Source organism: Idiotropiscis lumnitzeri, chromosome 12 (assembly GCF_059441095.1).
Source record: "Idiotropiscis lumnitzeri isolate Australia: NSW breed Sydney's pygmy pipehorse chromosome 12, RoL_Ilum_1.0, whole genome shotgun sequence".
Taxonomy (NCBI): domain Eukaryota; kingdom Metazoa; phylum Chordata; class Actinopteri; order Syngnathiformes; family Syngnathidae; genus Idiotropiscis; species Idiotropiscis lumnitzeri.
In genome coordinates, this window is record NC_142402.1 from 1,647,424 (window position 1) to 1,670,776 (window position 23,353).

The following is a 23,353-nucleotide window of genomic DNA, read 5'->3' on the forward strand; positions in this document are numbered from 1 at the left end:
GAATGACAATGATTGATTGTGAACGATTCTGAATGACAAATAATTTTGAATGATACCGAATAACAGTGAATGACTTTGAATGATTCTCAAACCGTCACTTCTGGTCAAATCCCGTTACTTACGATTCCCCTCCAGACTAATCCATCACTTACGGTTCATTTACGGTCAAATACTGTCACTTCGGGTTAATTTCCGGTCGGATCCCGTCACTTCCGGTTCATTTTCGTTAGATCCCGACAATTCCGGTTCACTTATGGTCGAATCCAATCACTTCTGGTTAAATCCGATAACTTTTGGTAAATTTCCGGACGAATTCCGTCACTTCCGGTCGAATTCCTTCACTTGTGGTCGAATTCCGTCATTTCCGGTCGAATTACATCACTTCCGGTTCATTTCCGGGCGAATTATATCACTTCCGGCCGTTTTACGTCACTTTCAGTTCACTTCCTGTCGAATTACATCACTTCCAGTTCACTTCCGGTTTCATGCCATCACTGCCGGTTCACTTCTGGTCGAATGACATCACTTCCGGTTCACTCCAGGGTTCGTGGCGTCACTTCCGGATCGTGTCCGGTGACGTCACTTCCGGGTCACGTTCTGTTTTGGGGCTGCACTTCCGGGTTTGTGATGTCACTTCTGGGTACGTGACGTCAGATCCCGCCTACTTCCGGTTTTGTGACGTCACTCCTGGTTCACTTCAGATATGATGATGTCACTTCAGGTTCACTTACTGTTGATTGGCATCCTTCTCCAAGATGGTTGGAGGGGGCTAATGACCTAGTCCAAGGTGGCTGCCAGTCCAAGGGCAGTTGAATGAGCTCAAACATTTGAATTTCTAAGTGGAATGACATAAATGTGAATGGAAACTGAAAGCATCTGAATGTGAAATGTTGATTGTACCATTGGAAACGAATGGGGAATTTGGGGGTGAAACATGTAAAATGGGAATGCATGAATAGAGTGAAACACATGAATGAAGTGAAAGGAGTTACAGGAATGTGAAAAGAAAGACATGAATGTCTTGAATTTGAAACTGGAAACATGTAAATGTGAAATGTTGAATGTCCCATTGGAAATTAATGGGGAATTTGGGGGTGAAACATGTAAAATGGGAATGCATAAATAGAGTGAATCACATGAATAATGTGAAAGGAGTTACAGGAATGTGAAATGAATGACCTGAATGTCTTGAATTTCAAACTGGAAGCATGTAAATGTGAAATGTTAAATGTCTTATTGGACATGAATGGCGATTTTTGGGGTGAAACATGTGAAATGGGAATGTATGAATAGAGTGAATCACATGAATTATGTGAAAGGAGTTACAGGAATGTGAAATGAATGACCTGAATGTCTTGAATTTCAAACTGGAAAGATGTAAATGTGAAATGTTGACTGTCCCATTGGAAATGAATGGGGATTTTTGGGGTGAAACGTGAAATGGTGAATTATGGGAAATTGGTGAAGACATGAAAAATGGAAGCCTGCGAAGCATGACTTTTTGGAATAGAACGAAGTTGGAATGGTGAAAATGGGATGAAAACTGGGAAGTAGTAGCGTGCCGAAAAAAAGGCGAGGAAGACAATAGAATATATAAAAATAATTAGAAAATGCAATTCCTTAAGAAATTGCGTGTGAAGGCGGAGAAGCTGGAAATTTCTTTGTGGAATGATTTTGAATGACACTGAATGACATTGAATTATTTTGAATGACACAATGTTTTTGAAAAATACTGAATGACACTGAAATATTGAATGGGGTTGAATGAATTTGAATTATAGTGAATGAAATTAAATGATTTTGAATCATAGTGAATAAAATTGAATGATTTCAATCACAGTGAATAATATTGAATGTTGAATTATAGTGAATGACATTGAAAGAGAATGTGGAATGATGGTGAATAATGGAAGGTGGAAGCATGTAGAATGATCCTGAAAAGTATTCAACGACCGGGAATGGAACCGAGAACCTCCAAGTTTGGAAGCGGGTGCCTGTCCGCTGAACCAACCCACCATATAGAAAGGAGGATGAATGTCCTGAATGTATTGAATATGCGAAGTGGATGCATGGGTGCAATGTTGAATGCCCCATTGGAAATGAATGGGGTTTTTGGGGGTGAATAAAGTGAAATGGTGAATTATGGGAAATAAGTGAAGACGTGAAAAATGGAAGCACACATGGCATGAATATTTGGAAAAGATTGAAGTTGGAACAGTGAAAATTGGATGAAATATGCGGAAGTAGTGGTGTGTCGAAGAAGAGCAATTGGAATTTATGAAACGTGAATGAGGTAAAAGTGTGAATGGGAATACAGGAATGTGAAATGAATGACCTGAATATGTTAGGACGAGAAAAGTGCGATCATATGACCCCCGATACTAGCCAATTTGCATTGGCTTCTTGTCTACTTGAGATGTGATTTTAAAGTTCTGCTACTTACATATGAGCACCTTCCTATCTCATTGACCTTATGGTGCCATATGTTCTGTCCCGAAACCTTCACTCACAAAATGCTGCTCTTTTAGTGATCCTGAGACCCAAAAGTCCGCAGGTTCTAGAGCGTTTTCTATTCGGTCAACCAACGCTTTGGAATGCACTACCCACAGATATCAGAGGCGCCACCTCAGTAGAAATGTTCAAAACACTATTAAAAACTCATTTATACACTGCATTTAGTTGAACTATTTGTTGGGCAGTTTACTGCCGCTTCTATTCTCTTTTCTGCAGCCTCTTCCCTTGGGAAATTAGGCGACGGTGACCCGCGATGTAGCTTAAGGCATTGACCAACTGAGCGAGGATTGGCTCCACTGAAGTCGTCTTCCTGCAGCACTCCTGTATGAGCCATATTATTTTTATGTTGTTTCTTCCGTTGTTGGGATGCGTGCTTGTGCGTTGTGCACAAGCCAAGCGTGCGCACACTCCACTTTCACAGTAATTGGTGTTGTCACAGGGGGGAGTGGTCTTATTAGTAGCTGCACTCACCTGTGGGTAGTTATTGTTTTGGTTTTGATCTGGTGGTGGGGTGAGCGTGAAAGCACCGTCAAAGTCATCGTGAAATATAGTGAGAACCAACGTGAAAACATGGTGAAAATCATTGTGGAAAATAACTATGAGCACACATGTAAAACGGACTTGTGAGAAAAATAAACGTCAAACGTCAACGTCCTCGCATTGTGGAAAGAGCTGATCTGTCCAAAAGAAGTACCTTGAATGGCAAAATGAAGTAAGTGGCAGTCATTTTCCTACGTTGTGGATGCGCCTCTATGAATAAAAAGTCAAACTCCCCTCGTCTTAGCCTGCCTAGGCTTAATTTAAGTTGGACGCCACAACAACTCCATTTGTTAATATCCATTTGTTACATTATCTCAGCTAACATTGTATAGCATCATTTTACATGTCAAATGTTGCCCACTTGGCATCCATTGCTGCCTGATCATCCTGGAAGCGGGATTCCCTCATTTGTGGTCCCTTCTCAAGGTTTTTCATTTTTCCCCTAATGGGGTTTGAGTGTTTACTTGCCCTCCTGGGGGTTAAGTTCAGGGGATGGTGATTGTGGGTATGTAAAGCCCTTTAAGACTGTCTGTGATTAAGAGCTATAAAAATAAAATTGACTTGACTTGACATGTTAAATAAATAAAGTACAACCAAAGCCGTTGCCTTTGAAAAACGTTTTTGCATACAAGCATGCTGCTGTATGCTTTAAGATAAGGTATGTTTTACCGTGAATGCACCCAATAATAGTTGAGCCTTATGTATGTGTTGAATACGGTAATAGCACCCGTAATTGAGACAACACCATTTAATGTGGTGTGCCTTATGAAAATCCAGTATTTAGCTTAAAATTCAATTATCTAAAACATATTTTTTCAATAATTGTATGTCACAACAGTCATAGAGAATAAAAGCTATCAATCAATTAAAAAAATAAAAAATAAGCTTTGCAGATCACATGCAGGAACTAAATAAGTACATTCTACTCACAGTAGTGGTGGGAATGGCAAATGCCAAGCTGAAGAGCAGAGGTAGAGAACAAACTTCTTTTTGGGGTATGATGTAGGGTAGAGAAAGACTTTTGTCATTGCAGCTGTACCCAGCTTGCACTGGCTGGAAAATATCCGTAAGCTCCAGGAAATACAGACTGATGACTGATAGAGCTAGAATGGGTAGCTGCATAAAGGCAAACACACCACACACAATAAAAAAAAACCATTAAGTTATACATAATGTAACACACAACTCACAAGTAATTAAATATCAGAATGGACCTAAAATGCACTATAACCTTTGCAGGTGAACCGAGTTTGAACCTCTCTTAACTTTTCAGTGCACATGTCCAACTTTTCATTGTTATAGTACAACTTGCTGTTTTCACAAAAGGAGCTAATAATGCGATGTGTTTGGCAAATACATTTCCTGGTTCAATTAGAATTAGTACAGTCTCTACTTCGTGTTGACCGCAATATGACATTATGGGACAAGATTCCGCCGAAAAATTGAACAAAAGTCTTCCAACTGCCATGTTTGTTCTTTTTTGGTTGGTACTTTTCTCTTTTTCTTTTTTTTCTTTTCTTTACATCTGCTCAACGTGTGAGACCCTGCTGAACAGATGTAAGTGACTACAAATGCGGCTCCCTTGGCTTTGAGTTGGTGCATACAAATTTGTAATTGAACGCTTGCAAACTGTACTTTTCTATTAGAAGTCCCATTTTGTCCTTCACCTCTCATTCATTTCTGATTTTTGTTTTTGCTTCTTCATTCATTTAGGCTTGCCGGAGAATAGGATTTTGTCGTGTCTTGTATGTTCAATAGCTGTGGTTCATAAACATTGTCCATATACAGAAGTCAAGTGTGAATAGTATGCTTTTCGAACAAAGTATTGACCTCTACTTTGGAAAAAGAACTCACCACTTATTTTATTGTAACCGCCTTCAGATTTAAAGACTAGAGGCGAGCAGGAGTAATGCTGGTCCGACTCAGGATCAGATATACACTCTCAAGAGTGACCCAACAGTTGTTACAAGTGTTGTTTGGATATTTCTGATTTGTAATTAATGTGAGAAAGCGTGAACATTAGTGTCTTCACGTGAATATCTTTATCTGCACATTCAACTCAGTGGACGAGAGGGTAGCTTCCCTCAGCCTTCGGGTGGGGACATGGGTCTTGACTGTTGTTTGCACGTATGCACTAAACAGAAGTAATAACGAAAATCGCTTGTCTCAAAAGAACAAGGAAATCCAATTTTGTAAATAACAAACCGAGAACAATCAAACAGTACTTACAGCAACGAGACTTGAGAACACTGGAAAACATGACGTCAACACATTCAACACTTAAGATCTATGATTGTGACCAAGGTGAATAATCCAACACTGTATGAAGTAGGAAGTCCTCAAGTAGTACATGGTAAATGACCTAGATGAGGAACAGGTGCGTGACTGGAACTCACGCCCCTCCAGCAAGCAATGACGTGACCGGAACTGCTGGACAGCACACTGGAGAGCGGTAAGAGGAAGGAGGAGGACTGGCTGTGTTTGTTAATGATAGATGGTATAACCCTGGGCACATCACTATTAAGAATCAACTTTGCAGTCGGGACATTGAGCTGATAGCTGTTAGCATCCGTCCGTACTATTTACCGCGAGAGTTCAGTCATGTGATCGCGTACGTGCCACCCTGTACTAACAGTGAGACAGCCTGTGACGTACTGACAGCAGCTGTGGGCAGGCGACAAACACAGCACCCAAATGCCCTCTGCTCCTTATCTCTGGTGACTTCAATCATGCATCCTTCCTCCTCTCTGCCTTCATTCACACAATATGTAACCTGCCACACCAGAGACAATAAAATATTGGACCTTTTCTATGCCAACTCCAAGGAGGCGTACACATCATTGCCCCTCCCCCTGCTGGGCAAAGCTGACCACAACTTGGTTGCTCTCCTGCCTGTGTACAAACCTCTAGACAGCAGGTAGCCAGTTGACACGCACAGTTCAGAGATGGTCTGGAGAAGCCGAGGAGGCCTTAAAGGACTGTTTCAACACAACTGTGTGGGAGGTATTCAGCGAAGCCCACGGGGATGACATTAATGGTCTAACAGACACAATTACAGACTACAGTGAAACCCCGCTACTTCGCGGTTCACCTTTCGCGGGTTCAGTGCTTCGCGGGTCTAAAAAATATTCGGGGGCATTGTAGTTTCGCCGAGCGGCACAAGGGGGCGCTGGAGCGGTTAGACGGCCGGCGTGCGCCGAAGAAGAGTGTGGGCGAAGAAGAGAGTGGACAGAGAAGAGCGACATTTCGCCTCGCTCGGGGCCTTGCGAGAGTTCCGGAGGAGACCGGCCGGCGTGCGTGCGTGCGTGGCAGTCAAGCCGGAGAGGAACAACCTCCGCCCGTTTCGTTCGGGACCGGTGTTGTGCCAAAGTACTTACCCCCTGCCAAAATCTGCATCCCCTGTCGCGGGAGCGCGCACGCATTGACTGAAGGCGGTGCGATGTTACTACGTTTGTTTTCATTGAAAGGCACGAAGAATGTATGAGTTTGTGTTTTTGATTTGCTGTAATTTAAACTAGGGTTTCCATAAAAGTGGCAGTCTTAGTCGGTGCGGTTTTCAGCACACCATTCGCTACAATTCAACACGTAGAGTAAGCGTTTGGCTCGGGGGGGAATTACCTGCATTTGCATTAGTTAGACCAAAGAAATTTCGCAATCAATGAAGCCACCATAAAGGAATTTCAGTGGTCAAAACACGATGAAAAGGGGAGAGGATGAGTGAGTTGGGCGATCGTGTTTCCAGCGAGATCAAATTATGTGTCAACATACACATAGGTGGTATCCTGTTAGAGAACACGTAATTGTATTCCAATTGACTGATTTGTTTATTTTTTTATAACCACCGATAGCTGCGTCAAGAGTAGCAAAAGAATAAAAAAATAAAGTCACTCGTGTTCTGCGTCGGACTGTGTGGCTGTCAAGCCGAAGATAAACAACTTCCGCCCGGGCACTCGCGCGGTGACATTTGGCTTCGTTCGGGACCGTGCGTGAGCTCCGAAGGAGACCGGCCGCCGTGTGTGGCTGTCAAGCCGAAGATAAACAACTTCCGCCCGGGCACTCGCGCGGCGACATTTGGCTTCGTTCGGGACCGTGCGTGAGCTCCGAAGGAGACCGGCCGGCGTGTGTGGCTGTCAAGCCGAAGATAAACAACTTCCGCCCGGGCACTCGCGCGGCGACATTTGGCTTCGTTCGGGACCGTGCGTGAGCTCCGAAGGAGACCGGCCGCTGTGTGTGGCTGTCAAGCCGAAGATAAACAACTTCCGCCCGGGCACTCGCGCGGCGACATTTGGCTTCGTTCGGGACCGTGCGTGAGCTCCGAAGGAGACCGGCCGGCGTGTGTGGCTGTCAAGCCGAAGATAAACAACTTCCGCCCGGGCACTCGCGCGGCGACATTTGGCTTCGTTCGGGACCGTGCGTGAGCTCCGAAGGAGACCGGCCGGCGTGCGTGGTAGTTAAGCCGAATAGGAGCACCTTCCGCCCGGGCAACAGCGGAGAGCGAGGCTGTCAGTTATGAATGAATAAATAAATAAATGAAGAATGGCACCTTTCATTTCACTGTCATGATCCGTGCCTGTCATGCCGCGTGTGTTTTTGTTTTTTCAGCTGTGTGGGCGTTCCTCCAGCGATCATCTCGCGCCATGCCATCAGCTGCTGCGAGACGCGCTGATTACACTGACTATATTGTGATTATAATAAATATTGTAACGTTGTATAATAAATCAGGCCAATTTGTCCATCAGCGAACGCTTTTATTATTAAGCCAAAAACGGCTGCTGTTGGCCGCAACCACGCCAATCAGAGAGAGAGCAACACAACGACAACAACATAACGTTCACTCCCCTGCTGCCTTCACAGCCTCCACAGAAAAGAGGAAAACACAGAACCCTTGAACTATTTACAAAGTCGCTACACTATCTTTGTATCACCACCTTTTTTCCCGTGTCTGCGTTTGGAGAGTCCTGTTCAATCCTCCAGTTCTGCTGGAGGATCATAACATTCACAGGGCACACCGGACGGCGTACCAGCAGGTAAAAGTCGAAGTAATTAAATAAATACAAAAAGAAGTAATTGAATAAATACAAAATAATGGCTGGGGAATAAAAAAATAAGTTTTAATAATATTAGTTTTTTTGTTATAACATGAATTTCACTCTCTCTCTCTCTACCAGTATATATATATATATATATATATATATATATATATATATATATATATATATATATATAGGTGCGAAGTATATATATATACACAGTGTTTTTTTTTGGTTTTTTTGTTTTTTTGAAGGTGCGACACTACTTCGCGGATTTTCAGTTTTCGCGGGTGGTCTCGGTCCCCATTAACCGCGATAACCGGGGGTTCACTGTATATATATATATATATATATATATATGTATATATATATATATATATTTTTTTTTTAAGCATTTTTGAAGGTGTGCCGCTAGTATATATATATATATATATATATATATATACACACACACGTTTTTTTTTTTTTTTTTTTTTTAAGGTGCGATGCTACTTCGCGGATTTTCAGCTTTCGCGGGTGGTCTCGGTCCCCATTAACCGCGATAACCGGGGGTTCACTGTATATTCATTTCTGCATGGAGAACACCATTCCCACCAGGACAGTGAGAGGTTTCTCCAACAACAAACCCTGGATCACACCGGACATTAAAGTTCTCCTGAAGGAGAAAAAGACGGCTTTTGTGTCAGGCGACAAGGAGGAGCTGAAGAGAGTGCAACGTCAGCTGAGAAGGAGGATCAGAGAGGGGAAAAAGTCCTACAGGATGTGGATGGAGGAACAACTGCAGAAGAATAATGCCTGGGATGTCTGTGGGCGCCTGAAGACCATCTCAGGCCACAGACAACCAGGTAAGACCCAGAAGGGGTGAGGGGGGGGGCTTCAGTGGGCAAATGAGTTTAATCTATTTTTCAATAGGTTTGATCAAATGCCTGACCCCGCTCAGGCTCCCCTGCTGCAGCCCCACCAACTCCTCCTGCCGCTGCGAACGAGACCCTCTCTCCCCCTCTGTCTCCTCTCTTCTCTCCCCCCTCTCTTCTCTCCCCACTCTCTCTTAACAGGCTTCAGTTCACAGCCACATCAGACAACCACCACTTCCTCCTGCTCAGCCTTGTTCCTCACAACATCTCAGGTGAAGAACTGGAAGATGAAGGCAAGGAAGGCAGCGGGTCCAGATGGGATCAGCTCCCAGCTCCTCAAATCCAGCACAGACTAGCTGTGTGGAATCGTCCAGCACATGTTCAACCTGAGCCTGAAGCTGGGCATAGTCCCCCAGCTGTGGAAAACATCCTGCCAGGTTCCGGTTCCAAAGACCCCCCCATCCGAAGGATCTTAACAACTTCTGACCAGTGGCGCTGACGTCTCATCTGATGAAGAACCTGGAGAGCCTGGTCCTCGTCCATCTGCGCCCCCTGGTTGTCAGGGGGTGCTCGCCGGTCGGCGAGGAGGAGGTGGACCCAGAAAGCGAGGAAGCAGGGAAACGGATAAACTTAAAGGGAATTTATTACATTAATGAGACGAGGACAAACAACGTGGCATGGACAAACTAACGTGGCAGGGTGCAAAATAACAAAGACAAACTAAACGTGACTAAATAGAACGAAAGGAGACAAGTAACGAGGATTGTGACAAACACTAGGGATCGTGGGCATGAGCATGGGCATGAGCGAGGGCGCGGGCGAGGGCGAAACGAGAGCGAGAAGGAGGGTGGTCGTGACAGTCCATAAAGGGCGTAATGTTCCGACGCTGAGCTGTCGGCAAGGGGTGGTTAAATAGTCCATTGATAAGGGGAGCAGATGGGAGTCAGGTGTGCGCGGCTAATGGGGAACAGGTGCGTGGCTGGTGGGAACGGAGTGCTGAGGGGAAACGCCCCTACTCAGCTGACAAACATAAACAACACAAAAGCATGGCATGGGATGTGACAATAACAATAACAAAAAACCCCTGACATGACAGACACGGGTCATGACAGTACCCCCCCCCCCAAGGAACGGATTCCAGACGTTCCAAAAAAAAAAACAAGACAGAAAAAGGGAAAACAATGTCCAAAAAACGAGGGTGGGCGGAAGGGGGTCGGGAGGTGGGACCACGCCCCGTGTTCGAGGCCGGTCTGGCGAATGTCCGGGAGGCCAGACCAGCGAGTCCCTTCGTGGACTTTCAGGCGGCCGTCCGGGTGGCCAGACCTGCAAGTCCCGCCTTGGCCATTCGGGCGGACGTCCGGGAGGTCCAGATCGCCACACGAAGTACGGCGACGAGGCTGAGACGAGAAGCGGCAGCGGAACGCCGGGTGCAGCAGAGGCAGGAGCGTGGAGCGGCGGCGGGCCGGGCGCAGCCGAGACAGGAACTTGGAGCAGTGGCGAGGCGGGTTCAGCCGAGGCAGGGACTTGGAGCGGCGACGAGTCGTCGAGCGTCGCCAACACAGGAACGTGAAGCGGCGGCTGGTCGTCGAGCGGCGCCGAGACAGGGACGTGGAGCGGCGGCTGGTCGTCGAGCGTCGCCGAGACAGGGACGTGGAGCGGCGGCTGGTCGACGAACCCCGCCGAGACAGGAACGTGGAGCGGCGGCTGGTCGTTGAACCCCACCAAGACAGGAACGTGGAGCGGCGGCTGGTCGTCGAGCCCCACCGAGACAGGAACCGGGAGCAGCGGCGCTTCGTCTGGCAGGCGGCGGCTGGTCATCGTCCACCACCGAGGCAGGAACCGTGGCGGATCATCGGACGTCGCCGAGACAGAGGCGAGAAGTGGCGGTGGTTCATCTAGCACCGCCGGGACAGAGGCGGGAGGCGGCGGCGTGTTGTCGTCCACCACCGATGCAGGAACGGGGGGCGGCGGCAGAACGTCGTCCACCGCGGGTGCAGGAAATGGGAGTGAAGGCGCTTCGTGGGACGCCTCTGAGGCAGAGGCGAGAGGCGACGGCAGGTCGTCGTCCACCGCCGAGGCAAGAACCTGGAGCGGCAGCTGGTAGTCGGGCGCCGCCAAGGGATGGACGAAAGGCGGCGACGGTTCCTCAGACACCGTCGAGGCCGAGACGAAAGGCGACGGCGCGTCGTCGAAGACCGCCGAGACAGAGACGGGAAACGGCGGCGGTTCATCGTCGCGAACGTGACTTGGGACGGCCGGGAATCGTCAACCGCCGTCGAGGCAGGAACGTGCCCTGCCGAAACGTGAGCTTCGGGCGGAAGCAAGGCGTGCTCCGCTTGAACGAGGACTTGTAACGGATGCAGGAGGTGCTCTGCCGGAACAAGGGCTTGGGACGGACGCCGTACAGGCTTCGCAGGTACGTGAACATGGGGCGGACGCAGGACGTGCTCCGCTGGAACGTGAACATGGGACGGACGCACTACGTGCTCCGCTGGAACGGGGACTTCGAGCGGACGCAAGACGTGCTCCGCCGGAACGGGGACTTCGAGTGGACGCAAGACGTGCTCCGCCGGAACAGGAACTTGGGCCGGACGCAGGATGTGCTCCGCCTGAACGTGAACTTGGGAAGGACGCAGGATGATCTCCGCCTGAACGTGAACTTGGGACGGACGCAAGATGTGCTCCGCTGAAACGAGGACTTGGGACGGACGCAGGACGTGCTCCGCCGGGACGTGAACGTGGGATGGACGCAAGCCGTGCTCCGCCGGAACATGGGCTTGAGGCGCTGGCGAGGCACCGGAACGGGGCTCAGCAGCTGGCGGGGAGCCGGAACGGGGCTCAGCAGCTGGCGGGGAGCCGGGACGGGGCTCAGCAGCTGGCGGGGAGCCGGGACGGGGCTCAGCAGCTGGCGGGGAGCCGGGACGGGGTTCAGCAGCTGGCGGGGAGCCGGGACGGGGCTCAGCAGCTGGCGGGGGGCCGGGACGGGGCTCAGCAGCTGACGGTGAGCCGGAGTGGGACCCTGGAGGCTGCAGCTGGTGAGGGACCGGCACTGGAGGCTGCAGCTGACGTGGAGGCGGCATGGGTTGCTGCAGCTGACGTGGAGGCGGCATGGGTTGCTGCAGCTGACGTGGAGGCGGCATGGGTCGCTGAAGCTGACATGGAGGCGGCCTGGATCGCTGCAGCTGACGTGGAGGCGGCATGGGTTGCTGCAGCTGACGACGGGGGACCAGATCCCTACCCGCCTGCCGCCATAGGGGATCAGGGGAACGGGAGACGCGAGGAACACGAGAGACCGAAACTACAGGTGCTGGTGAACGTGAGCTATGAGGCGCAAGGGGAGCGTGACACGGTGCGGAAACCGACGGTAAACGGAGTGAACGAGGTGGCTGTGACTTGCGTGACTCAGGGGGTGCAGCGTGCGTGATGCCGTGGGGGGTAGCAGAACCCCTAATGGGCCGCCGTTGTTGGCCGCCACCTGGGGGTGCCCGGTAGGCCAAGCGGGTGCCGCAGTCAGGGCTCGCGGTGGCCGAAGGGGAGAAAGGATCACCACAGAAGGGGGCCCATAATTCCTCGGGAGAGGAAGAATCGTTTGCAAATTCCGACTCTGAGTCATCGTCGAGATCAGAGTCGATTAGCACGGGGGAAGGTCTGACGGAGGGGTACTCATTAACGTGATCACGGAACGCAAAGGGTGAAAACGACGTGGAACGAAAAATGGAGCCTACATGAAGGACACGGGGTTCGTTGGCAGGCTGAGGGGGGTAGTCCGAGCGACGACGTCGATGACGCCGCCGAGAGCTTCCCGCTGGGTCCGTAGGCGGTCGAGGTCGGAACATTCTGTCAGGGGGTGCTCGCCGGTCGGCGAGGAGGAAGTGGACCCAGAAAGCGAGGAAGCAGGGAAACGGGTAAACTTAAAGGGAATTTATTACATTAATCAGACGAGGACAAACAACGTGGCATGGACAAACTAACGTGGCAGGGTGCTAAATAACAAAGACAAACTAAACGTGACTAAATAGAACGAAAGGAGACAAGTAACGAGGATTGTGACAAACACTAGGGATCGTGGGCATGAGCATGGGCATGAGCGAGGGCGCGGGCGAAACGAGAGTGAGAAGGAGGGTGGTCGTGACAGTCCATAAAGGGCGTAATGTTCCGACGCTGAGCTGTCGGCAAGGGGTGGTTAAATAGTCCATTGATTAGGGGAGCAGATGGGAGTCAGGTGTGCGCGGCTAATGGGGAACAGGTGCGTGGCTGGTGGGAACGGAGTGCTGAGGGGAAACGCCCCTACTCAGCTGACAAACATAAACAACACAAAAGCATGGCATGGGACGTGACAATAACAATAACAAAAAAACCCTGACATGACCGACACTGGTCATGACACTGGTGAGCTCTTCGATGCCCCCACTTGTCAAAGAAATTAGTTTGTCATATTATCAAGTTTCAAACTATGCTTACAGGTCATTTGAAATTCAAGTGAACATTGTACCCTTGTTATCCAGTGTTAACAGAAGTGCCTGCACTGATAGGAAGAGACAAGTCAGGCGCACATTCCAGTCTGATATGAAGTAGAGGGGTCTGAGAACCAAGGACACAAACTGAAGTCACACTGACCTTTATGCGAGGGGGGTTTCCATTCTGTATGAGTTGCATATTCAAATTGCTTTGCTGTGATACAATAAAAACCATACCGGAGCAGGAAGCTGGAGCTTCGCCCCTGACTGCTCAGGGGGCCACTCCTCGCGAGTAACAAAGACGATCTTGGCTGGTTGATTCATTTTGTTCAGGCTTGTTTTAATAGAAACTTCCCTGACACCACTCCAGTTCGCATACCAGCCTGGCATTAGTGTGGATAATGCCATCATCTACCTGCTCCACACTTCACTCTCCCACCTGGAGAAAGCGGGGAGCATTGTGAGGATCATGTTCTTTGATTTCTCCACAGTGCTTTCAACTCCATCCAGCCCACACTATTGTGAGACAAGCTGGAGCAGGTGGGAGTGGCCCACCACCTCATCACATGGATCCACGACTACCTCACAAACCGGCCACACGGGACTGTGTGTCTGAAGTGCTCCTTTGCAGCACGGGAGCGCCACAGGGAACTGTTCTGGCTCCCTTCCTGTTCACCCTCTACACCTCGGACTACAAATACAATTCCTCTACCTGTCACCTGTAGAAGTTTTCTGATGACTCTGCGGTTCTCTGCCTCATCACTGACGGAGACAATCAGGAGTACAGAGGGGTTACTCAGGGTTTTGAGGACAGGTGTCAACAGAACCGCCTCCAAATCAACGCTGGGATATCCAAAGAGCTGGTGTTGGATTTCTGCAAGCATCTGCACTCGCCACCTGCACCAGTGAATATCCAGGGAACAGACGTTGAAAGTGTCTCAACTTACAAGTACCTGGGTGCTCATTTGAACAATAAACTGGACTGGAGCGACAACACAGACGCTCTCTAAAGGAAGGGTCAGAGAAGACTCTTCCTACTCAGGAGGGTGAGGTCCTTTGGCGTTCAGGGGACACTCCTCAGGAACTTCTATGACTCAGTGGTTTCATTGGTCATTTTCTATGGAGTGGTCTCCTGGACAGGAGTCATCTTGGGCCGGGACAAAAAGAGACTGGACAAACTAGTGAGGAGGGCCAGCTCTGTCCTGGGCTGCTCCCTGGACTCTGTGGACTCAGTGGGGGGCAGGAGGATGACCGCGAAACTGTCATCAATGCTGGACAACCCAGCCCACCCACTCAATGACACTCTTAGAACACTCCACAGCTCCTTCAGTGATAGACTGTTACACTCCCGCTCTACGAAAGAGAGATTTCGCCGCTCCTTCCTGCCGGCTGCTGTCAGACTTTTTAACAAGAACATTGGGTCAGGCCTACAAACGGGCGGGCATTTCTGCAATTGTACAGTCTTGGGATGCAATACACACTACTCCTGTGCTTTATCCAATGTTGTACTTAAATATTTTGTTTACCATTACAGTATTCTTATCATTACAGTACTTTTATCACTGCAGTATTTTCTATCATTGCAGTACTTTCACTATTACAGTACTTTTATCATTGCAGTATTTTCTATCATTGCAGTATTTTTTTATCATTGCAGTACTTTTATCATTGCAGTATTTTTTATCATTGCAGTATTTTCTATCATTCAGTGTTTTTTTTTTTGGTTTTTTTATCATTGCAGCGTTTTTATTTATTTCCCCTCTGTACCATGGACAGACATTAGGAGTGTTTCCTTACACTTGTATATGTTGTGGGATGTAAGTGTGTATATTCATGGGGATCTGTGTATATACGTATATACTGTGTATATTTGCATGCTTTTTATGAATGTCTGCTGCTAATGTTATACATTAACGGCTACATTACGCGCCGCGGGCGGCACGGTGGCCAACTGGTTAGCACGATGGCCTCACAGTGAGAGACAGCTTTGGGCGTGGGTTCAATCCCAGCTCCGGCCATCCTGTGTGGAGTTTGCATGTTCTCTCCGTGCCTGCGTGGGTTTCCTCCGGGTACTCCGGTTTCCTCCCACATTCCAAAAACATGCATGGCAGGCCGATTGAACACTGTAAATTGCCCCTAGGTATGAGTGTGAGTGCGGATGGTTGTTCGTCTCTGTGTGCCCTGCAATTGGCTGGCAACCAGTTCAGGGTGTCCCCCGCCTACTGCCCGAAGATAGCTGGGATAGGCTCCAGCACCCCCCGCGACCCTAGTGAGGAGAAGCGGTACAGATGATGGATGGATGGATGGATTACGTGCCGCCTCTGTGTGATCTATATCTTTGCTGCTGTAACGCTGCAAATTTCCCCATTGTGGGACCATTAAAAGACATCTTTCTGCTGGACTTTTAACAGAAGTTTGACTTGAAACGCATTTGGGCAGAAAGCCAGCAGCTATGAAGAGAAATGTTGTATTGCAACCATTACATATCTAAACATAAAATAAAACGACGGCTACGTTAGCAATTTAGCAGACACTCTCAGGCTGGAACACGGAAATGGCTGACGTCATCACAACGAAGAGGTTCGACGTCAAACGTATTGTAAACATAAAAAAAACGTAAACGTAGTAAAACTGTTGCTTTATGTTATTTATCTAGATTTTTTCTTTAAAATCCCCCTGGCTCTTTTTGTCTTTTCTATATTATGTACGTATTAATAACTGTTTGGTTTGATCATGTTAATAAAGAAAAAAACGGATAGTAAGTATTCATCATCTCATCAATATTTGCACAACAGTGCTGAGTTTCGAGATCCTCACAATAATCGTTCTCAAAATGATATATTTTTTATCAATTTAGCTTTGTTTAGGGATATTTTATTGACAATCTAACATCAATATACAAAGAACATGTACATTAGTACGAAATGTAAAAAAAATGGTGGTGGGGTGCGCAAATTGTTTTCTTGGTCGGGGGCGTGACAGGAAATAATTGAGAAGTGTTACACAGCTTGAAATGATGGGCCAACTCATCTGCCGTGCAACGTATTTATTTTTCTCCAATCAGCAGCACTTCTCCCTGTCAGGGCACAATAGTAACATTCAGAAATGTTCTTGAAGCGCAGCTTCTCTTGCGTCATCACAAATTGACTGTTCTTCTGCTACTGTAGTCAGCGTCGGCTCTGATGAGCAAGGTCCTAGGCACCCTCTGCTGGCGAAGCTAATATTGCACCCTGATAAACATACAGACACCCTCATGTTCTCATTGGAAAATGACATTCAGCCCAACGACAATAAAATTTCGGGGGGGGGGCAACCATTTCTATGTATCCATTTATCGCATAGCGCCACACTCGCCCCCACAAAATTAAATGTCTCCTGACATTTCCGCTAACTTAACATGTTCACAAACAGGTACATTAATCCACTAACACAACCCACGGTCTCCAAAAGTTATGGCATTGAATACTCTGAGTCTTTGCAACTGTGAAGTCTCTTTTAACCAAAGTTGGCTGGCCTAATGTGTCATAACTCAGTACAATTGGTCTCTGTCTCTGCCTTTGAGGACGCTGTCTCACTGTGTGACTCATACCTTCATTTCCAGCGAACAGTTCAGTTTCAGGCTCACCACCTCCAAGGCTGTCCATGTCAGGTGCACTGCCACGGATCCGCGAAGGCAAGCCCTCTTCGCTCTGTAGTGGCAAATCCTCTTCGCTCTGTAGTGGCAAATCCTCTTCGCTCTGTAGTGGCAAATCCTCTTCACTCTGTGGTGGCAAATCCTCTTCATGGCGCGGTAGACTTCTTTGGGGCTGGAAGGGCTCTGCCAGGTGGTTGAGTGGGGTCTGCCGCTGTCGTCTTTCCAGAACTGCTGGCCTAAGATACCATCGGCGGGTTTCGCTGAAGTTGTCATCCGAACTGTCGCTGTTCTCTGCCTGTTGTTGCTGCTTAGCTGGTGGTCTCGACTTTTTCCTTGAGACAGTTGGGGGATTCTTTTGGAGGTCGACAGTCTGCGTCGGTGGAATTTCGAGGGGTAAGAAGTCACAAGGCAGTAGGAGATTTCTGTGCACCACCTTATCTCTTCCTTTGCCATTTTCCGGACTGATCCAATACACCGGACTGTCAACTGCTTTTCTTTCCTTTACTTTATAGACTTGGTCCTCCCAGTAGGACTGAATCTTTGCAGGACCACCCCTAGGCGTGAGATTTCTTAGGAGTACTCTATCTCCAGGTTGTAGTTCTCTCCCTTTGACTCTCTTGTCATAATAAGCTTTTCCCCGAGCAGCTTCCTTGGTAGCTGTGGTCGAAGCTACTGCATAGGCCTCCTGCATTCTTTCTTTCCAACATCGAACATAGTCATCATAGTCCATATAATCTTCATCTTTCCTTAAATCCAAGACTAGGTCAATGGGCAGGCGTGGAGAACGTCCAAAGATGAGGTAATAAGGGGCGTAGCCGGTTGCCTCACTCTTCGTACAGTTGTATGCATGAACAACTTTTGCCAGTGACTCTTTCCAATCATCTTTCTCTTTGTCCTCCAAGGTCCGTAACATGGACAATAGGGTACGGTTAAATCTCTCCACCTGTCCATTGCCTTGTGGGTGGTAGGGCGTCGTGTGCGAGCCTTGGATACCTGAGAGCTCCTTCAATCTATTCATGAGCTTGTTGTCAAATTCCTTGCCCAGGTCATGATGTAGTCTTGTCGGGAAGCCAAATTTTAGTGCGAAGTCATTGAAGATCTTGTCAGCGACTGTCTTAGCTGTTTTGTTCTTGGTCGCATACGCTTGGGCAAATCTCGTGAAGTGATCCATAACGACTAGTATGTACTCATAGCCATGCTTGCACTTTTCGAGGTGGAGAAAATCTATGGACACAAGCTGAAATGGATAAGTGGACTGGATTGAGACCAGAGGGGCACAAGTCTGCTTGCTTGGCTTCTTCTTCTTGATACACTCACATTGTTCAGTGACAAAGTGTTCAACCTCTTTTGCCATCTGCGGCCAGTAGAACCTGTCTCTAATCAGATCGAGTGTTCGTTCCACACCTAGGTGGCCCATGTCCTGATGGAGCTCTTTGAAGATCATGGGACGATAGACTTTTGGAACCAATAACTGCTTTCGACGGTTTGTTTGGCGACGCAGGATACCATCTTTGTCAACATGTAACTTCAACCATTGTTTAAGGAGTGCGGATACCGTAGGATTCTCTGCCTTCACCTCTGTCCTACTTGGTCTTCTACCCTGGGTCTTTTACCAGAGAACTCTTGACAGGACTTCATCTGATTCCTGTGCCCTGCGAATCTGGTCTGGTGTGAAAGGTCGGTTGGTGCAAGCATCTTTGATCAACTGTAGGGCACTAACCTGGATAACTCCAACGCCTTGACACGGATGTCTCTGCTGTACTGTAATAGACTCCATCGATGCACTTATTGCTTCCTGTCCAATTTCCACTGTACAACTTTTCATGTAACTGTCAATGTCCAGAGGCATCCGCGACAGCCCATCAGCGTCTGCATTGTTCTGGCCTGGACGATAGCGTATCGTGAAGTTGTAGTTGGCTAGCTCCGCAACCCATCGGTGACCGGTGGCATTTAGTTTTGCGGTAGTGAGCACATATGTCAGCGGGTTGTTATCAGTGTAGACCACAAACGATGGGGCATGGTACAGATAATCCCGGAAACGTTCACAAATGGCCCACTTCATTGCCAAAAACTCGAGTTTGCCAGAGTGCAAGTGGTATTTCTTCTCTGCTGGACTCAGGGTGCGGGAACCATAGGCCACAACTCGCATCTTGCCTTGTTGTCGCTGGTACAAGACAGCGCCCAACCCTACCTGGGATGCATCACAATGTAAGACAAAGGGCTCGGTGAAGTCGGGGTACCCGAGGACTGGCGGTTTGGTAAGTGCATCCACAAGTTGATTCAACACCTCTTGGTGGGAACTGTTCCATTGAATAGGTGTGCGTGATGGTAAGTGGCCTTTAGCTTTCTTCACTCCCTTTTTGGACTTGTTGACTGGATCTGGGGCAGCGTTCTCACTAGTTGGAGGACTAAGCAGGCTATAAAGTGGGTGAGCTACACGGGAGAAGTTGGGGATGAACGGCCTATAATACGAGAGGAAGCCTAGCATTTGACGTACCTCTCCAACGGTTACCGGTGTCTTCTCTTTTAAAGCAGTCACCGGAGCCAACTCCGCTGGATCCATTGTGTAGCCTTCGCCTGTTACCAACTTGCCCAGGAACTTGACTTTGCGCTTGAACAGATCACATTTCTTTGGGGTCAGCTTAACACCATGTTGTTTGTAACGCTGGAGGACAAGGCGGATGTGTTCTACATGCTCCTCAAAGTTGTTGCTGTGCACCAGATTGTCATCCAGGTACGGGAGGCAAACAGTGTCTCTTAGGCCTTCCAAACAGTGTTCCATACTCCTTTGAAATTCAGCGGGTGCAGAGCTCAGGCCAAAGGGAATGCGCACCCATTCATAGAGCCCCCAGGGTGTGATGAAGGCAGTCAAAGGACGGCTTGCTTCGTCCACGAAGCCCTGGTGGTATGCCTTACCCTGGTCTAACACTGTAAACCAAGAGCTCCCACCCAATGCATCCAACATGTCTTGAATTCTTGGTATCGGGTGGCGGTCTGGGACTGACTTGCGATTGAGCTCTCGATAATCACAGCAAAGACGAAGAGTTCCGTCTTTCTTACGGACACACACTACAGGTGATGAGTAGGGAGACCGGGAAGGCGTAATCCAACCTCTGTTAAGAAGATCTTGCAAATACTCCTTCACTTCTTTGTGAAGAGGCTTTGGAACAGACATGTAGGTTTTCTGCACTGGCCTTGTGTCGTGGAGAGTTATGCGCATGTTCAAAGATGGTATACAACCAACGTCATCATCATCCATTGAAAATGCCTCACATTCTTCCCGCAACATCTGCCTTACAACTGTTTGTTCGCCATCTGTTAGGTGTTGTAGGTCCACTGGTGGATCCCAACATCTCGGCTTCTGCTCATTCTCAGGTGTATTCCTGGGATTGTGTGACTTTGGCTCTGTTCCCTCCTTGTATCCTTGTGTCAGCTCGTTTATTTTTGTCTGAATGTTTGCTGCATATACAGTTTTTATCGGCTCCAGGTGTCCAATTACTCTATGACTTTCCAAATAAATGGTGTGGTCTGTGGTGTTCGTCACGGGGATGGGCACATATGGTACTTTTCTGTTTGGAATTTGCACCAGTACGTCCTGGAAGATCACGCCCTCTGATGGTGGGTCAGCCTCATGAGGTGAAAAATACATGTCCTGCCCACTTGCGTGCGGACTAACATGAGCTCGTGCATAAACTGTGGTGACTTGCTTAGCTGGTAACGGCACTCTTTTTACTCCAACTCGTACCACAGCTGTCCCTGAATCTTCACAGTTTTTCTGCACTAGCTTCACAACGTTTTGAGCAGTTCTCACGGTGATTTCAAGGGCTTTACTCACGTGGTACGTTAGCTGCCGTATTCCACATTTTTCCTTTACGTCTTCCTGCTTGACCACGGCTTCGATAACATTGTACCCAATAATCGGGTCGTCAGCCACGGCGGGATGACTGGAAACCAATATTGGCACTTGCATCTCACTGTTTGGGGACGAGTCACTGTTAATTCTAAAGCTGACTTCGATCCAGCCAATATATGGGATGGGAGTGTCATTAGCAGCAAAGACTGTAAGTGTCTCATCATCCAACAGTTCCGAGACTGGTCTGATAACTGTGTGGGGCAGGTGCTTTTGTCGCCAATTCTCATTGACAATGCTGGACTGGGCCCCTGAATCCCACAACACTGTCACTGGCTGATTGTCCATGAAGCATTTCACAGTGCATCGGTTTCCCACCAGGCTTACTAACCGTGATTTACGTTGAGGAGTTAAATAGCGGACTTCCGTTATAGTTGACAGGGCATTGGATGCACTTTCGCTGGGGGTTGGTGCTGGCTCCTGCTGTTTCTGTTGGGACACTCGGCTTCGGACTACTGGTGGTCCCGTCTCAGAAGTCCTTCCTCGTTTCCCGTCGATGGTCTCTGGGCCCGGCATCCACGAGAGTAGTGGCCCTCTCGTCCACACCTGAAACAGTGCATGCAGCTTTCTCCTTTCCCGTCTTCTCTGCATTTCTTACAGCCTTTCGCTATCTGTTTTGTTACCATCGCGTTGGGATTAGTTTCCATAGCAGCCACAAACATTTGTTTCATTTCTTGACGTAGTTCTTCAATCATCTGCTGCATTTCTGACTTTGTCTCCTTCCCTTTAACTGTTTTCACAGCCGCTGAAGTGGAGGGTTCACTGGGCTTGGAGTGGCTTGAAGCCGGTGCCGGGACTGGCTGGCATTCCGTGTGAAGCTCTTGGACTTTGGGGACCCTAGCAGCAGTGGATCTCTTGCGTTTCTCTAGTCGTTCACTTTCTAGCTTGGAGGCTTCGTTAACTGCCCCGATCAATTCTTCATCTGTTGTGGTCATCTCACTCAAGAGGGGAAGTAACTGGTATTTAATGGAGTCGCTGAGCAGTCCAGTTTCCAGTGAGCGGAGAAATTTACGCTGGACTGTGGCTCTACTGTATAGTTCATCAGTCTCCTCATTTGCTATTTTCCACAGCAGTTTCTCTTTCAGTTCGATGGCGCGGAAAACAAAATTGAGGGGAGTTTCTTTCGGTTCCTGAGAGACGTTGAGGAGCTGATGATAGAGCTCTGTGGCACTATCCACTTTGTAGTGTCCCTTTAATATGGTGAGCAGTTTACCAAGTGTCAGTCCATGTTTTATCTCCAGCATGTCTCTTAGGGGCAATCCTGGGGTAATGGCTCTGATTACAGCTTCAACTATTTCCGCCTCTGAGTGCCCCTTTTCACTCCCACTTTCGATTTGACGTAACAGGCTGAGGTAGGACAACTTCTCCTTTTGCCCATGCTCCCCAATTTGTCCACAAATCCTAAACTCCCTCCTTAATGTTACCTCTTGCAGGGTTCGGGTTGCCTCTGGTCGGGCTTTCGGTGAAAAATCAATCATTTTGACAGGAGTGGCTCGTGGAGGGGTGTCTCCAGACTCTTTCCTCGGCACAGGTCCAATGGATGGGAGTCCCTTTTCCGATGGGCACTCTCTTTCACTTAGGCTCTGGGTGTACGTGACCAAATCTCGATAGAACTGTTGCGCTGAATCCTCTTCCTCACATTTCTCAATCTCATCGAACACGCCCTCTGCCAGCTTGATGAGTGCCCTTTTGGTTTGGCTTTGAGACTCTCCACTGTCCAGACCGGGACATTTCAACCGCCTGCAGACGTCCACAAGAGGCTCTCTCTCCAACTGCCACAAGATTGCACTCACTTTATCGCGCAGATGCTGTGTTGCGTCCATTTTTATTGTTTGTCTTGAAGGTTCGTCTCACGGGTAGGATGGTGGTTGGTGATGGTGTTGACGACTCACTAGCGCCACCTCCTGGCTGGCTCGCCAAAATATGTTACACAGCTTGAAATGATGGGCCAACTCATCTGCCGTGCAACGTATTTATTTTTCTCCAATCAGCAGCACTTCTCCCTGTCAGGGCACAATAGTAACATTCAGAAATGTTCTTGAAGCGCAGCTTCTCTTGCGTCATCACAAATTGACTGTTCTTCTGCTACTGTAGTCAGCGTCGGCTCTGATGAGCAAGGTCCTAGGCACCCTCTGCTGGCGAAGCTAATATTGCACCCTGATAAACATACAGACACCCTCATGTTCTCATTGGAAAATGACATTCAGCCCAACGACAATAAAATTTCGGGGGGGGGGCAACCATTTCTATGTATCCATTTATCGCATAGCGCCACAGAAGCACTGTAATGGACTCACCGTCCACAATTAAAAAGAAGAGAACATCTCCTGTCTGGAATCATTTCGAGCAGATACCCTTTATAAAGGTACAAATTATAATAACAAATGTGAATATATATTAAGAATTATCGTGAC

General features: G+C 48.3%; 1 protein-coding gene across 4 annotated transcripts in view; it reads right to left on the reverse strand.

Moving 5' to 3' along the window:
- Window positions 1-23,353, reverse strand: part of LOC148325152 (phospholipid phosphatase-related protein type 4-like) — a 235,487-nt gene that overhangs the window by 179,519 nt on the left and 32,615 nt on the right. For 2 of the 4 annotated variants that reach the window (XM_088311142.1, XM_088311141.1), the window contains exon 2: window positions 3,985-4,170. The exons of 1 other annotated variant lie outside the window; for it this stretch is intronic. In XM_088311142.1, the coding sequence (XP_088167268.1) occupies window positions 3,985-4,082 (98 nt within the window). In that variant the 5' untranslated portion in view covers window positions 4,083-4,170. Of the gene's footprint in view, window positions 1-3,984; window positions 4,171-16,426; window positions 22,943-23,353 lie in introns of those variants that run through there. One more of the 4 variants, XM_088311138.1, reaches the window with a different exon arrangement.